The sequence below is a fragment of the Esox lucius genome, chromosome 12, assembly GCF_011004845.1.
Source record: "Esox lucius isolate fEsoLuc1 chromosome 12, fEsoLuc1.pri, whole genome shotgun sequence".
NCBI lineage: Eukaryota > Metazoa > Chordata > Actinopteri > Esociformes > Esocidae > Esox > Esox lucius.
Window position 1 is genome coordinate 16,771,175 of NC_047580.1, and position 17,314 is coordinate 16,788,488.

A 17,314-nucleotide genomic window follows, 5' to 3' on the forward strand; every position below is an offset into this window, starting at 1 on the left:
GTTCCATGTACTGCTTTTAAAAAGGTAACCCTAGTATAAAAAATTAACCTGGTCTTTTTCTTTGGTATGGGACTTGCCAGTGGATTCTTTTTTTGGTTTCAAGTGGCTTCGTCTGAGGAAAGATTGTATTTTACCTGGCGCCTTCCTTTGGTCTCATGACATCAGCCTGTAAATCTAGCAAGTGGAGACGTTTTGAGCTTCCTTGAATGACAATATCTGTGACAGAATGGCATCTAGAGATAGCAGTGTGAGGGCATGAGCGATTTTACAGAATTTTACCATTTTAGAAAAATTTGTTCAATTACTGTATATATTGTATGTACACAGAAGTTGTGATTTACAGTGTCTTTAAAACTTTCTTCAGTTTGGGCCTGTTAAAAAAGGAATAAAGTGCCAGCTAGTGTTTGTAGCTACAACATCTCTTTCAACTATCCAAATTATCATAATTCTACAATGTTGTCGGCCTAGAGTTAAGTAATAAATCCCAACTTAATCTCACCTTTCAGCCAATTTAGCTGAAACCCAGCATCACAAAGTAGCCTTTATAAATCTACAGTGAGGTAGAAATATGTCTTTCCCTATCAGTCACTAAGGGGAGACAATCCGTCTCCTAAGAGCCAGTGATCATTATCACCTGTCTCCCACAGGACTGCTAGTCATGCCTCACTGTACTGTATCTGGGCGGGAGCATAGAAATAGAATTACTAGAACAGATAAAGCCTCTTAAAGGATAGCAATTGTATGTATGTATATATGTATGTTTGCATATGCATTTTCTTATCAGACACTCTCATGTAAAACCTGCACAGCAGTGCAAAAACAGGAAATATAAAATTCTTATAATTACCTTCAATAACTTTCAATGACAGTTAATTTCCTTGCTTAAACAAATTGGGTTAGTATTTAAGATGAAGGGCTGTTCAAATTAATGTTACATCCCTCAATCTCATGTAATGCCACCAATTGCTTTTACAAACAGCAAAATTTGCAGGTAGATAATCAGGTTTGCCTACCTGCCTGCCTCACAAAATGCGTCTACTTTCTAGTCATGGTAAACTGGAGATTGCACTGTGTGACTAATGGGGATTTTCCATTTTGCAACCCAACAGAACAGTGTCAGGTCATTACTTGTAGGCCTAAGCTGTCAACTTATCCATTTACTGAAAAAGACTGATCATGTTTGTAGCTCAAATGTGAAATTAGTGAAAACCTGACAGGCAAAACCAAGATGTAGTATAGGTTTTTGACTATAACAGTGGTCGGTCCTTTATTTTACACCCTGACTGAGGTAGAGTCTGTACATATTGTTAATGGTTGCCACTCAGAAGGACTTGTACATTAGTAGAAATGAATGCCTTGCGAACCTGATAGCTGCTGAGGTGAGAAAATGTGTCTTACCAACAGCACATAATGAACATTCTAATGTTGTAGGATGCTGGTTTGACGCTGATAATGTTTGCTAGCACACAAATAAAACAGATATTGTTGTAGTGGAGATCAGAGGGAGGTGTTCATTTTGGGGGGGAGCTTGAATTTCTATAGAGCAGGCATATGTAGAAAATGTCCAAATACCAGCATATAATAATTACACAACCTTGTATCACCATTACCCAACGTCGTATCACAAGTACACAACCTGGATTCCAATTTCATGAGTGCTATTTAAAGTAGTCTTTAAAGAAATTATGAAAATAGCTGTCCTGAATTTAGTTGGAAGATGGCTTCACAATAATGGGTGCCAGGACAGTAGTTTATACAGGGCTCAGCAAGAGCTGTGGTGTTGTAATGTTGGGACAGCTGGGACCAGAGCTGGTGCATCGGAGAGCTCGGTTTTAGATTTAGGATGAAAATATAGGCTGTCTTGGAAAATGGAAAATGTTATCAAACTATAATAATGTATGCAGTTGGTCCAGTGTGACATCCCTTAATTATTAATATTTTAAGTTTGGCCTTAAGAACATAGAACCACTTTTCCAAAAAGGTTGGGACACCGCATAAAATGTAAATGAAAACAGAATTTATCCTTGTATTATATTGAAAATAGTACAAAGACAGTATATCAAATGTTGAAACTGAGAAATGCTATTTTTTTTGGAAAAATACATGCCCAATTTGAATTGGATGCCAGCAACAAGTCAAAAAAGTTGGGACAGGGGCGTCTTTACCACACTGTTTCATCATTCTTGCTTGACATAGGATTGCCTGCTTAAGAGTTTGGGGTCTCCTTTGCAGTATTTATCATTTCATAATGTGCCAAATGTTTTCAAAAGGGGGCATCTCTGTACTGCACACAGGCCAGTCAAGCTCACAGACCCTTTTATTACAGAGCCATACTGTTGTGATATGTGTAGAATGTGGTTTGGCATTGTCCTGTTGAAATAAGGCCTTCCCTGAAAAAGACGTCTGGATGGCAGCAGATGTTGCTCCTAAACCTGTATATAGTGTTCAGCATTTATGGTGCCTTCACAGAAGTGCAAGTCACCCATGCCATGTGCACTAAATGCACCCCCATACCATCACGGATGCCGGCTTTTGCACAGTGTTGTAAGAATATGATACAGGCAGATGGTGTGGTTCCAAGCGCAGAGTAAGTAGGTTTATTCACAGGACCAGGAACAGGCAAAACTTGTGGTCATTAAGGGCAAGGTCGACAACAGGAAAGAAGATCAAGCAAAAGTACACGCAGGGATGAGATCAACAATCGTTGGCAGGAAAAAAAACAGGCTAGAGAACTCGGTATACATAAAGGCTATCGAAAAGGTTCATAGAGTAACAGGCTTAGTAGAGTTGTAACATACAAACCACACCTCACAATGAAACTGAAAAAAACTAACTGAATAAATAGGATGCTAACAAGACACAGGTGCAAACAGTGACAGAAGTGCAAGCTACATTCAAGAATAACAAATAAAAAACAAACAGAACAGGCTACATTCAAGGACAACAGCAAAAACCAAACAGAACCTCACATGTGCGCTGATAACAAGCCGGATAAGCCTGCTCCTCTTTAGCCTGGAGGACACAGCATCCTTGATTCCAGAAAATAATCTCAAGTTTTGATTCATCAGACCACAGGACAGTTTTCCACTTTGCCTGAGTCCATCTCAAATTAGCTTGGGCCCAGAGAAGTCGCTGGTGTTTCTGGATGTTGTTTATATATGGTTTCTTCTTTGCATGTAGAGTTTTAACTTGCATTTGTGGATGCTGTGACGTACTGTGTTCACAGACAATGGTTTTTGGAAGTGTTCCTGAGTTCATGCAGTGATGTCCACTACACAATTGTGTCTGTTTTTAATGCAGTGCTGCCTGAGGGCCCGATGATCATGGCCATCCAACTGGTTTTTGCCCCTGTGTCTTGCGTACAGAGATTACTCCAGATTCTATTAATCTTTTAATGATATTGTGTACCCAAATTCTTAGCAATTTTACATTGTGATATGTTATTCTTGAATTGTGGTACTTTTGGGGTGTGCAATCTTTCAAATTTCAATCCTCCCCATCCTCACTTCTGACAGGCCCAACCTCTCTGGAATTATCTTTTAATACCCAATAATGTTACTGACCTGTTGCCAATTTACCTAATTAGTTGTGTGATATTCCACCAGGTTTAGTGTTACACAATGTTTACAGTCTTTTGGTACCTTTTTTTAAACTTGTTGCTGGCATCAAATTCAATGTGTGCATTTATTTTCCAAGAAACTATAACATTTCTCAGTTTGAAAATGTGATATGTTGTCTTAGTACCATTTTCTAGTGAATATAGGGTTTAAATAATTTGCCCATCATTGCATTCTCTCTTTCTTTACATTTTCAGTGTCACAACCTTTGGAAATGCTGTTGATCAAGTAGGGCAGACATGTTGTAACTCAGCTTGTCTCTATATTGGGACAAGAAAGTAACCTATGTGTAGGTGTTATTTTAAGAAAATTCAGATCACTCGACTGTGTAGAAACATACATTGACACGTCATAGGCGTTTCAAAAGATTTCATATTATTATAAATGGATAGGTTTATCAACAACATGTCTGCCCTCTCCATTTGAACCTAAACAAACACCTGTTGACCTAAAGAACCCAGCAACAGTGTGGGAAACGCGGCAAAATGAAAGCATGTCAGCCTGTGCAGACATCACCTGTGGGAGGGTTTTAAAACGGCATGAATGAGTGTCTCACCTGCAAACATTATTGTCAAAAACTTTTCACTGAGAGGTCTGGCCAGGTAGCTCCTGAACTGCGCAATATTTTTGATTCGATGAGACAATGGACAAACAGGACTTTCGCGAAGAGAAACTGGACATTGTGGATCTAACTAGGGACTCGTCCTCGACCATGTCTAAAGGCTACGCAGACATTTCACACAGCGACGCGAACGCTGAGGATGACACTGACGCGACGAGAGTGGGTCAGTTAGAGAAGCCCCCATACTCTTACGTTGCTCTCATTGCCATGGCCATTAAGGATAGCCGAGAGAAGAGATTGACCCTAAGCGGAATTTATCAGTTCATCATCTCCACGTTCCCCTACTACGAGAAAAACAAGAAGGGGTGGCAGAACAGTATTCGGCATAACCTCAGTCTCAACGAGTGCTTTGTGAAAGTGCCCAGGGAAGGTGGAGGTGACAGGAAAGGGAATTTCTGGACTTTGGATCCTACATTTGAGGACATGTTTGAAAAAGGGAACTACAGACGTCGGAGAAGGGTGAGGAGACCGTACAGACCTGCTACCGTTCCTTACATTCCCGGGAACACCTGCATTGACTATCCGGAGCCCTTATACCTGCAGCAGAAACCTGTCTACGTACAAACGCCGTTTGTCAATAACCCCTGGACCCTCTCCCAGCCAAAATCACCTCAAGCCACCTCATACAGTTACCCACAGCCGCAATCCATCAACGGACACGCATGCCCTCTGTCTCCAAATGGATACACCAGCTCCCCGGTCACATACTACCACAACCATCAGTTTCACGCCACCTACAGTGCTTACCACCGACACGCGTCCGTCATGGTGCCACACAATGGATACCCTTACGGTGGGATGAGCCAGCCTAGTTTGAGCCCCAGCGGTAGCTCGACTTCTACGAGCTACCCCCAGTTTTCCTATGCTAGACAACCAGAAATGTCACTTCTGCACCCATTTGAGTAGGCTGGAGATGTTGGGCCAAGGTTTGAAAATGTTTGAATGGATGTTTTTTTACTATTTCGGTTGTCATTTGTTAAAAAAAGTAATAGTTGTGCAAATCTAGACAGCTCGTTGTTTTGTTATGTGATAGGATTTTAATACGGAGTATTACTCCAGTGTTTAATCACATTTGTACCGAAGTATTGCAACCCGTTTAGTTTTTAAAAATATGTTTATGTATTCAATACCGAGATTTTCTCCAGAGTTTAATCAGTTGGATCGAATTACTGCAATCCGCTAGTTGTGTTAATATGTTTATGTAAAAAGGTATTCGGATATACATGCAGTTATAGTGACTATTAGTGTTGCAACATTGGACATTCAAGGTTTTCTGCAGGTCAGAGCGGAATACGTAGGGCCTGGCTTTAGTATTTCCCACCCCACAAAACTGTTAAGAAATAGATCCGATCACGCGTTATTACAGGTAAACAACGTCTATAGGCTTATTGTTAATGTTATTTATTTCATATATTTTTTAAATCAAGTACGTTTTAAGTTGGAAGGTAATCCTACAAAAAAATCTTTAAAGCATCTGAGTTCACTGAATGTTTTTATTTCAATAAATGTTATTTTTGCATAGATTTTGCATCAATATTGTCTCCTTTATTTTGGACATCAATCGTCTCATCTATGTTTGGTTGCACAAACATAATCATTATGTCCAGAAATGGCCATTTGATGATTGCGAGAAGTTTTTTAAAGGAAAAAGAGAAGAAGACACAAAGGATTTCATTTGCTACATTCAGTTAATAAGTATTCATCCCCTATGGATTATTTTTGTTGCGTTACGAATAAGATTAATTGTGATTTAACATTCACCACAAAATATTTCATCATGGCGAATTGAAAATTACAAGTTTATAACAATTAAATATATAACACTAATACACAGATTAGATTTATTGATTAAGTATTTACTCCATGTACACTCCATGTACATGTTAGAAATCCCAGTAATTACAACTCTGTCTTGGGTAAGTCTCTAAATACAATGCACACCTGGAATGTGAAATACATGTTTCCATTACAAACAGATTTAAGCCAAAACTGTTACTTGGGCACTCAAAAACCTTCACTGTATTCTCTATAAGAACCTTCATTGCAAATTTGGCCTTATGTTTGTGGTTATTGTCCTGCTTACAGGTAAATTCCTCTCCTAGTGTCTGAGCTCAGTTCAGAAGGATGACTGTATCTTTGATGTGTCTGTGGTTTAATATAACACACACAACATAGCTATTAATTTGACCATCCTTAAAGAGATACTAAATGTCTGATTTGTTATTGTTACCCGTTTAGTTCAATCTCTGCTTAGCATTTAATACTTGACTGAGGAACCATTCAGATGTTGTATGGGAAACAAAGCAATGAGAAGTCATTTTAAAATATGAATATTTCACCTAGAGGGAGTCCATAACTTACTATGTGAGTTGTTAAGCCAAATTTGTCTCCTGAACCAATTTAGGCTTGGATAAACAAAGCAGCTGAATCCTTGTCCAGTGATTATATTTTAGCTATTTTATTAATGTTTTACTTTTGCATTATATAATCTACTAGGAATAAAAACACAATAAAATAATTTCAATTAAGTCCAAGGGGTGTGAAAAAGCAAACTTTAAATTTTAATGTATGGGCTCTTTCCATTCGTGAGTACATAAACCCTTTTCACATAGCATCAAATCAAATAAACAAACATTTTCTGTAGACTGCATATGTGTCCCAAATGTTCAGTTGCCTGGCACTGCAATGAGAAGGCTACTATTTTCATCATTGTACTATTGGAGGGCCTATAACTGTCAATGTTAAGTTACCATTAAATACAGATATTTTACAAAAGGTGTCAAAATTGTTTGTGTGTGACAGCATTGCCTCCCCATGACAAAAGCCTCATGGCAGAAGACACATCACAGTAGGATGGAATCAAATTATATTCCCTTTGAATGGAGGATATTTTATTTGGGCATATAGTGCCACCATGTGGTCATATTTGAAACATTTATATTTATGTGGATGCGTGGTACCACACTGATCATTTTATAAAATTAATATGGACACATTTTCTCAAAAAATTTTTGCAATAGGTATCTCATGTACAGTATATTAAAGTGTACTGGAGTCTGAAGAGGGGATGGTAAATATTGTGTTGCTGGATGCAGCACACAGTACCCCATGATTTGACATATTTGGACTCTTCACAGCTGAGTCCAGTGTATTTCCTACCACAGATTCACTGCAGCACATAGTTTTTGCTGTATAGGGTAATATGTATTTCATGTTCAGTCATTTCCATTGTAGCTAATTGTGGGGTGTAGTAAAAAGCAAGTAACACTTCCACTTAAAGAGTGCCACGTGATTTGACAGCATGTAGCATATTTTGACTTGTAATTTGACAGCATATTTTGATGTAATATTAACTCATGTACTTAAGTTAAATAAGTTAACTAATGTACTTTCATGTTGGGTTTTACTCCAACCTTTAGTTTTTAACTGATTACAATTTCATACTTGAGTTACTGTAACTACAGTAATGTTTGATGAAGTTTAATGTTGCCTTTTCACTCGGACTGAGTTCATTATTTTACTGTGCTGGCACTGGTACTAGGTTATGAGTGAAGGGGCTACAAAAATGCAGGTACGTGTTGACTAAAATACTATGGGAAACAATTTTGTTAAACAAAAAATAAATTGCTCAACACACATCTACCCTTTCCAATGTATACATTATTGACATTTTACTTATCTGTTATTACGTGTTTATCAGACACATAAGTTTGTAAAGAAGTTACCCGAGGCTACCCGAGGCATCCTCACACAGCTGATGGCCTGGAGCCACAGTACCCGCCTTTGTGACCAAGGTCTGGGTATTTGCACTCAGAGTTATATAATGTACACTGTCGTTCTTCCTCTTCCCTCTGATATCCAGTTGTAGCATGGCCTTTCACTGAAACTTCAAGCTGGAAAACTAGAAAAGAAAATAAGGCAAGTAAATCAAGGGAACTAGATTAGGAAGTTAGAAAATAAGGTAATTAGCAAATAATAGTAGAAAAAGAAGCATGGGAAGCAAACTCGGCCAGGAAATAAATGTTAGAGGGTAGGTACCTCTGGATTTCTCAATCAATATGTTTTGAGAAAGAGAGGAGAGCACAGGAGGGATGCAATTAGATTATCCCCTAAGTTACTTATTTAGACACCATGCACAGACCCCTGCCTTTTCCAGAACCACTGCTGCATTGGGTTTCTTCTACCTCTTAAAGGATATAATTTACGGGCTTACCTTTTCATTTTCCACCATGGTAAACGTCAAATGGTTACACATTTGTGTGCATTGAAAAACCAAGGAAAAAGGATCCAAATACTGATAAAACGGCTCCCCCTATGGCAAGCCATTTTATCATATATTCAATGAATAATTTATATAATCAATAAAAAATTTTTTTAGATTGTTTACATTCCCAACTTCTAATCAGAGCCCTAGTGTGGCTGTATAGTACTGTCTAACAGCAACACACATTGCATTAGCCAATACATTTTGTAACATTCTGTGTATCCCATCTTCAGTGATTCACATTACAGAGGTATATTTTCTCATGCAATTTACCAATTCAGTCTATTACATTTGTACCAATATGTTGGCAACGTTTATTTTGAAATATTCCAAATTGTTGTGACCCGGAAGTTTTTTTTTTAACGTTGATCTCACTAGACGCTGTTGTTGTGAACGATATTCTATATTGTTGAGTTCTTAAACAAGGTAATCCACCTCAACAAGGAATGCAATCTCACAACTTATAGACGCAAGCAACTAATGAGCAACAACTGCGCTCAATGGACGTATAGTCACGATGTGAAAAACACAAGCAAAGTGTCGCGTAATTCACAGCGTAATGCTAGTTTGCAACCGCCATAGCTAGTAGTACTAGCAGCATTATTACAGCTAACGGGTTAGCACTCTTGGTAAGCTTGTTATTTAGCTTGATAACTGTCTAGATTTGACCGCAAGCAATTTTAATACATTTTAATTGAAATGTAATGTATGTTCCTGTCGGATAACAACATAGCTAACTAGTGGTTAATTTTAACAGTTTAACTTTATTAGCGACGGTAGCTACGTTAGTTTAGCTACCTGGTTATACACTGTTACTGAAGTTAGCTTGTTGTGAGCAAATACAAAACTTCCAAATACAATTGTAAAATGGCTGTATAGGACATATCCTGGTATGCTAGTGTTGCATCTGTTTAGATAGAATGGAGAATTAACTAACTGATCGTATATTGTGTTTATTGTCTAGCTAACTAACTAGCTCGTTAAGAGTTAAGTTGTGTTTAATTGACTTCAGTGTATATTCAAAATGTGGCTACAACAAAGATTGAAGGGCCTACCGGGTCTGTTGTCGAGCAGCTGGGCAAGACGAATGCTGATTGGATTCCTGGTTTTCCTCATCTTTTATTGGTACCTTAGCTCAGATGGTGCTTTGAGGTTGTTTAGTGGCTTAGGTCAATCAGGGGGGCCTTCAGGACAATGCCTCCAGACTGAAATCCACAGGTGGAAGTCATTGGTGGATCGGGGGGAAGGAATCTACACCACCTCTCAGGAGAAAGTGGTTACGCCTTTCATTTCAGGTAATGGACATTTCCTGGTGGACATTGACTCCAACAAACTGTGGGTTGCGTCGTCCTTCCAGCCCGGTTCAGCCCCTGTCCACCAGACTGAGTATTCACCCATAGTGAGCGTCCATGTCCCTGGTAAGCGGGCTGAGGCACAGGCCACCATGCTCTGGTTCCGTAAAGGTGCTGTTTTGTCCGTCCGCTGTATCCTCCCTGGTGGCACCGGCAGCTCCGGGTCAGCCCGCGACTGCCTTACCGTCCGAGAGGAGTTCATTGCACACCGCAGTCGGCCCAACATATACCTCCAGAGGATCCACGTCAACAACCCTTCGGAGAGGGTCGCCACCCTGGAGGTTTCCACTGAATTGCCGTCATTCGGGAGTAAGTTCTCAGCAAGCGTGGAAAAGGTGGAAGACAGGGAGGTGGTGCTGTCCTCAGGCCGTGTGGTTTTACCAGAGAAGAATCAGATGGTGCTAGTGGTGGTGGCCACCAAGAAGCTTGGCAGTCGCATCCAGGTGGCAGCCAAGTCGGAATACATAGAGAGTGTGGTGTCTGTGGTGTGGACTTCAGAGCCCATTGATTCTGCCAAGCAGGAAGATACTTTCACCAGGCTCCGAGAGGGGGCCAAGAAAGAGCTGGGTGAGCTTCTCAGAGCTAACATCGAAGATTTGGTCCAAGACCACCAACAGGCCTGGGTGGACCTTTTCATCTCTGGTGAGTGAATACAAAGTCATAGCTGAGATGCCGCGCCTTTACTTTGTGTAGTGCAGCAGCTGTGGTATTTTGAGTTTTTTTGTTTTCACAGTAGACCGTACAGTTAAACAGTAAATGCACACAGTAGTATTTACTTTAGTGTCACAAATTTGTAAAGGATAAATTCATTTAAGCATTTCGATTATAGATCATTGCAGTATTTCAAACATTTTGCTTCGCTACCTATTATGGTCACGCCTATTCAGAAGAAGGATTATGGAGACCTTCTCTGTTCCCAACATGTGTACGTCTCCTGCAGGGGTGGAGATGCGCAAGATTACCGACTCTCACACGCCGTCCAGTGTCACCGTCAACACCACGCTCTACTACATCCTCTCAGCCTCGCCCGCCCCTCTACTGGACCGCCGCCTGGGCGCCGATGAGCGCGCCCGCCTGGAGTCGAGCCTCAACTATGCCGACCACTGCTTCAGCGGACACGCCACCATGCACGCTGAGAACCTGTGGCCGGAGCGGGTCAGCAGCGTAGCCCAGGTCCTGCAGTTGGTCACTCTGTGGACCCTCACCCTGCAGAAGAGGGGCTGCAAGGTGCTCGTGGCGGCGGGGGCCCACGGCGTCATGCAGGGTGTTGTGCTCAGTTTCGGCGGCCTCTCATTTAATGAAAACCACCTGCAGTTTCAGGCGGACCCGGACGTGCTGCACAACAGCTACGCCCTGCGGGGCATCCACTACAACCAGGACCTGATCAACCTGGCGGTGTTGCTGGACGCCGAGGGCAAGCCCTTCCTGCACGTGTCCGTGAAGCCTCAGGAGAAGCCCGTCGCGCTGTATGCCTGCGAGGCGGGCTGCCTCAACGAGCCAGTAGAGCTGACGTCTTCACTGGTGGAGGCCAAGGGCCACGTGTTCCCGGTGATGGTGACACAGCCCATCACGCCGCTGCTGTACATCTCAACAGACCTGCGACATCTGCAGGACCTGCGGCACACGCTTCACCTCAAGGCCATCCTGGCCCACGAGGAGCACATGGCCAAGCAGTACCCGGGCCTGCCCTTCCTCTTCTGGTTCAGCGTGGCTTCGCTCATCACCCTGTTCCACCTGTTCCTCTTCAAGCTCATCTACAACGAGTACTGCGGGCCTGGTGCCAAGCCGCTGTTCAGGAGCAAGGTATAATAACGCAAACAAACTGCATTGAACTGATGAACTAAAGCTCGACATTTTTCTCTTCCCGCTTTGTTCTTTTTGTGTGGTGGTGCGAATCCCCTTTCTCTTCTGTTCCTCTTTGGGTGTTTTTCTGTCTGTTTCTGCAGGGATATGACAATGTGTCTGTGGCCTTTTATGTTTGGAGTGGATTGGTATAATTGCAGTCCACTCGTCACCCTATTTTCTGCTCTCCATACAGACAATACATTATATTAACATTTCTATTTTTTGTGTTAAAGGAAACAGTTTGTGAATACATTTGACCAAAAATTCTCTAATCCAGGGGATTTAAACATGACTTTCCAGAAGTATCTTCTCATTATGTTATACTTAAAAATGACTAAAAACCTAACCCTTTTAAAAATCTTTCATGCCATTTTCTCATTTTGCCATGGTGCTGATTATGTTGCAGTTTTAAAGCAACATTTCTTGCTGTTATACATATGGTGTAATATGCTATCTGGGTTCTCCTGGGGGACCAGTGCACTGATTGGCCAGGCTTAAAATTAGAAGTAAAATGCCCAAATACCCATCAGGCATTTAGCCAAAGAGAGGCACAAACTGGTATGAGAATTCTTTCTATTCAGGTCATGTACAAATACTGATCTGTCCTACAACATTAGTTTTAAAATGTGTTTAAAATGAGGCCCCCATCCCAAGGCTTTTGTGCATTTGCGGAGCACTTTCTGCACTAACACATTGTTATGGTCTTCTAACCTTCATGGGGGGGGGGGGGGGGTGAACATTTGATTTGAAATTGTTAATGTTTAGAAACAATATGTACATAAAAGTGCAGACTGCCATTATCTCAACTTTATTTGCTGGACTATAGCTTAACTGGACGCTAGGTAATAAAGTTCTAGGTAAAGCTGTGTAATGTAAATCAATGCAGATGGGAGGAAGACGTTTTGGTAGAAAACATTGTGAGGTCCAGATTACCATAACATGGTGCCCCCCCCCCCCCCCACGCTCCCTGGTGTTGACTTGCCTGTTAGCGAGTGTGTTTAGTCTTTGGTCTGTTGTTGTGTGTAGAATATCCTAGTCAATTGATGATAGGCCCGCTTTATTAAGTTGCGATACATGCAAGTGAAGAGAGACAGCATTCCTATACAATGTACATCTTTTGATTACCAATGGTACTATAGCGGAAATTTCTCAAACTTTCTTTGGACGAGGGACTGGCCAATCATGGCCTTATTATTCTTTGGACTGCTTATGCAAGAAAAATATTGGCCATGTTGGTGTTTTATTTTTCAAATTAAATGATACTTTTTTCAATTTATCTGTCTACTAGCTTAACACAGTGAATAATACAAACATATTCATAATGTGGTCCATCAAACAATTTCTATTATAGGAAAAATTGTTTAGGAAACTATTACATGAACAAATAGTGTGTTTGACCTTTAGGCTACTCTCATAATAATCAAATTTATAGGGCTTCTACATATACCCGGCCCGTAAATTCCCAAAGAGCAAGAAACAAGATAATAATGAGAATCTATAACCGACCGCTTTAAAAATAGCTGAGGTATAGCCTGAAGTGTACGGACAACAGAGGATGCATTTTGCTCAAAGGTTCTATGGCACTAATCACATGAGACATCACATCAGTAATGTGATAAGCTCGACCGTAAACCAACTCATTGTCCACTTTTGGTCTGCCACTGTGAACGTTCCATTAATGCTCTCAATATTGCTTATTTATGGGGTGTGTTGTGGAAATTTCATGGAATATCCATCACAGGTGGTGCCAAACTCCGATTTAGAAATTATTTTCCCAAATTCTCTTAAACTCTATCAGTTTGGATAGGGAGTATTGGTAGAATTCAGTCTTGAGGTCTTCGCACAGATGTTTTTCCACAGATGGACCCCTCAAAAATGATTTCAGTACTTAATTATAAGTGAATTGGCACTAATAACTCAAAATAAAAAAATGTTTACACAACTAAGTCTACTACACAACAAAATGTGGACAAAGTGAACAGTGAATAATTTCCAAAGTCTCAGTATAAATGCTGTAGACAAACGTAATTACATCCTAATGGTCATAAGCATTAGCATCAGTTGGACCATATATTGAATGTGCAATATTATTTTAATCATTCAAACAACATTTTTAGTTTAAACATTAAGAAAAAACTGCCACTCATATTTCTGCTTCATATCTTTCAAAGAAAGTCATATTTCTCTGGCAAACCGATTTGGGAAGTTGAGTGGGGCAATTCATGTCGATCTTGAGTTAGCACTGTTGTTCTGAAATCACCAACAATGTCAAGTGAGCTAATTTTGCAGACTTTTGCAGATTCATTGTTTAGGTAGCTAATGAGCCCCATTTTCTAGAGTAGCCTGTTCTCTACAAGTACATCAGAGACTGTGCATAAGGTAGAGAATAAATATTTCTGCAGTATGTGATCCGTACATGTGCACAAGCTTGTTTTTAAGTCTGAAGAAAGGAAGGTCTGGAATAAGTAATTCCAGGAAAACTCTACGCTAAGTGGTTTTTTTTCTAATAGTTTTAACCACTGCCTTTTCCTATGTGGAATCATTTTGGTTAGCCTTTTTTTGGGGTGTTGTTTTCTGTTGATAAAATTACTTAAATTCAGACTTGGCAATGTTTCAATAATTTTGGTTACATAATCTTGTTGAAGTTTGTAATTTCTTTACTAAAAAGCAAATTAATATTTTATCAGTTGTTTATCATCTGCACACAATTAATACCACTGTCCCAGTTTAACCACTGCTTTTGCCCAATCCTGCTTCAACCAACTAATCAATGAGGAATAACCAAAACAGGACCTATTGCTGCTTGTAATCACAATTCTATTTGGTCCTTGTCTGATTTTAGTACCTTCACATTGCTATGTGTTAGGCCTATTGGAATTCCTGCTTTGTTTCTTATACCTTTCCAATCCCCTCAGATCTCCACATTTGCCCAAGGGGCAGAAACTCAATTTAGATCAAATTTGGGATTCTGCCTTCTTTCAGTAGCTGCTTGCTTTAGTACACAGTGAATTTCCAGTTTCCTCTTCCTGTTTTAACCCTCCCCATTAATCTCACCATTTTCCTCTTCCTGTTTGTAACCCCCCCATGAATCTCACCAGGTGACGAAACCAAATGAGGAAATGGAAACTTAGGAAGCAGCCATGACATCACAGGTGCATGCAGAGTAGCAGCCTGCGATAGCAGCATAAGACAAATTACTTTGCCATGAAGTGTGTTACAGTTCATGCCATCTGATTGGGCCATTCTTTTGTCAATGGTTTGTGTTGTGTGATTGATTGTTGATTTGATTTTTGACATGTTGGAGCAGAAATCAGAGAAATGCTAACGTGTAATTGGCAAGGTTAATGAAAGTTTTCACAATGCTTCCATTCGTTTTGGCAGGACGACCCCTCGGTTTGAATCAACACCATCATCAATTATGGGGGGAGGGAAGCCAACTGATTGTTCTCACTGGCAAAACTCCAAATAGAGGCTCATGTCAGAAAGGTTGAAGTATGAGCCTGATTGAAAGCAAACTGGAGGAGTCCGATTTTCTTTCACATCATTGGCCCTGTTGGGAAATGTAAAAATCTATCTTTGCTTCCTTTCTTTGAAGTCTTGATTGAATTAATGATAGATAGTCTTATTGGGTTAATTGCTCTGGATTGAAATTGATATTCTTCTTTTGATCCATTTACATGAGACAGGCCTTTTTCCAGTTAGATTTGCAAAATTCTCTCCAACCTCTCTCGCCACCTTTTGAAAATGTCAAAGGTAATAGAGGACAGGCAGCAAGCGGACTGGAAGCGGATGAATATGAGCTTGCTGTGTTTACATGCTGTTTTGGTATATAGCCTACTTATGGGGCAATTTCAGCATTTTTCCACCTCATCTTCAGCACCATAACTGTGTATATGTTAAATTGAAAGTCTGGGCAGACTGACACATTTCTCCTTAAGGCACCCATTATTTTCCAAATAATAATTTTTTTGTTCATAAGGAAAGAAAGTCTAGTTTGACAAGCCCAATTTGCCTGACATTCTCCATATAGTAGCCACTCTGCCTGCCCCTGTTATTTTTAGTAAGTAAAACCTTTCTAAACCTGGAATGGGTTTTAAGATTGAGCAGGGTTGTTCTCACAATTCCACAAATCTCATAGGGCCAATTTTGCAGACACCGATTTTCTAGTCTACAGATAAAAACATTAATTCAACAAACAAACAAGCTCAATTAAGTTTTCTACTGAACTAGATTTTTTTTGTTCTAGACTACGCTTAATCCTTGTCTGTGAAACCTGCCCGGAAAGTCTCATGTTTAAACTTTGATGTCATTTGGTTGAGCTTTGAAATAAAAAGAAAAGTTTTTACAAAACTAGAATTTGCCTTTTTCCACATATATTTACTGATATTGTGCTGGAGCAAGTTAAAATAAAGTTGGAAGGTGGTGGAATTGCCCTTGAAATATTTTTGTAGCCAATTTGTTTCCTGTTTCGACTACCACTTCACACTGTTTAGTTTGATAAACATTAAAGCAATGAAATTCCATTTGGTCATTTTTGCAGTATGTTTCTACTTTTTATACTGTATGCTACTTTTGTTGTGGTGACAACATTTAAATGAGGTTGCACTATACAATATATACTAACTATTCCGACATGATTGTGCGATTGGGATTGTATGTGCATTAACAATGTTTTAGATATTTCACCATTAGATCTACTGAGTTCCTACAAATTAAATTTACAAATTTCGACTTGTGTTTTTGAGTTGGTTCATTTTGCATTTGAAGGGCTTTTTTGGATCAGTTATTTTGTTTGTAACTAATGAGTGTGCCTTAAAGTAATTTATTCTGATTACTCCTACAACTTGGTTGGATTGTACTTGAATATTGTATGATAATGTGATTTGGGGGTAAATAAAAATGTATGTTATTATAAGTTTAAATTTGAATAAAATGCAAAATGTATAGACTTTAAATTATGGTGTAAATATGTCACATTAAAGTAATGCGTTGAGGAATTGTTCTACTTGTTTGTGAATGGCGGTTAAAGAGTAATTTGAATATTTGTAATCAGTTCTATATGTGTGAAGCTGTTTAAGATTGTTATTGTTTCTGTGGGTTTAAAAACTAATGGCAGATAGCATTTAATCAACATGGTGGTTTCCACAGAATGCTTGTTTTCTCACTTACCAAGCCAAAAGGAATTTCAATTGGTCAAAACATAAAAGACCTACAAAGTCATTCAAAACGAAGCATACACATTGAATTAGGCAAATAAATAGCATCCTAACAATAATTTCCCTTATTCCAATTCTGTGTACTATAATTTTCAATGTTTCATTATTTTGGCTCATACCAGAATATATAATCCTTTACTCTGGTAATGGGTGTGCAGGAAAAGAGACACCTAAAGCAAAATAGATTACACACTTGATTATTTCACAGGTTTGTCAAATATTCTTCAAACCCAGATAGTCAAGCAATTTGATAGTTCATAGGACATTTTAGGGTAGGTAAGACTATGCCCATTTTTTTGGAGTTGGCGCAACAATGCTAATAATCTTGTTACATTACATTCATGTACATATGTTGGGACATAAAAATAAAGTATATGTTAAGTATCTTATGGAGGACA

At 39.5% G+C, this 17,314-nt stretch overlaps 2 protein-coding genes across 3 annotated transcripts; both read left to right on the forward strand.

Moving 5' to 3' along the window:
- The first annotated feature begins 4,103 nt into the window (after nucleotides 1-4,103).
- foxl2l (forkhead box L2-like) lies at nucleotides 4,104-5,762 on the forward strand. The gene has a single exon (XM_010875553.4). The coding sequence runs from the start codon at nucleotides 4,261-4,263 to the stop codon at nucleotides 5,143-5,145; it is 885 nt and encodes a 294-aa protein (XP_010873855.1). The 5' UTR covers nucleotides 4,104-4,260; the 3' UTR covers nucleotides 5,146-5,762.
- Nucleotides 5,763-8,860: 3,098 nt separating this feature from the next.
- On the forward strand, nucleotides 8,861-16,697 carry kiaa2013 (KIAA2013 ortholog). Of its 2 annotated transcripts, none has more exons than XM_010875551.5 (3): nucleotides 8,861-10,497; nucleotides 10,796-11,658; nucleotides 14,799-16,697. In XM_010875551.5, the coding sequence occupies exons 1-3, from the start codon at nucleotides 9,528-9,530 to the stop codon at nucleotides 14,829-14,831; spliced, it is 1,866 nt and encodes a 621-aa protein (XP_010873853.1). In that variant the 5' UTR covers nucleotides 8,861-9,527; the 3' UTR covers nucleotides 14,832-16,697. The 2 variants fall into 2 exon arrangements, with proteins under 2 accessions (XP_010873853.1, XP_010873854.1); XM_010875552.5 differs by having other exon boundaries at nucleotides 15,082-16,697.
- Nucleotides 16,698-17,314: the final 617 nt, after the last annotated feature.

Coding starts and splice junctions, on each gene's coding strand:
- foxl2l (XM_010875553.4), top strand. CDS start 4,261: ATGGACAAACAGGACTTTCGCGAAGAGAAACTGGACATTGTGGATCTA.
- kiaa2013 (XM_010875551.5), top strand. CDS start 9,528: ATGTGGCTACAACAAAGATTGAAGGGCCTACCGGGTCTGTTGTCGAGC. Junction 10,498..10,795: donor GGTGGACCTTTTCATCTCTG/GTGAGTGAATAC, acceptor CGTCTCCTGCAG/GGGTGGAGATGCGCAAGATT. Junction 11,659..14,798: donor AGCCGCTGTTCAGGAGCAAG/GTATAATAACGC, acceptor GAATCTCACCAG/GTGACGAAACCAAATGAGGA.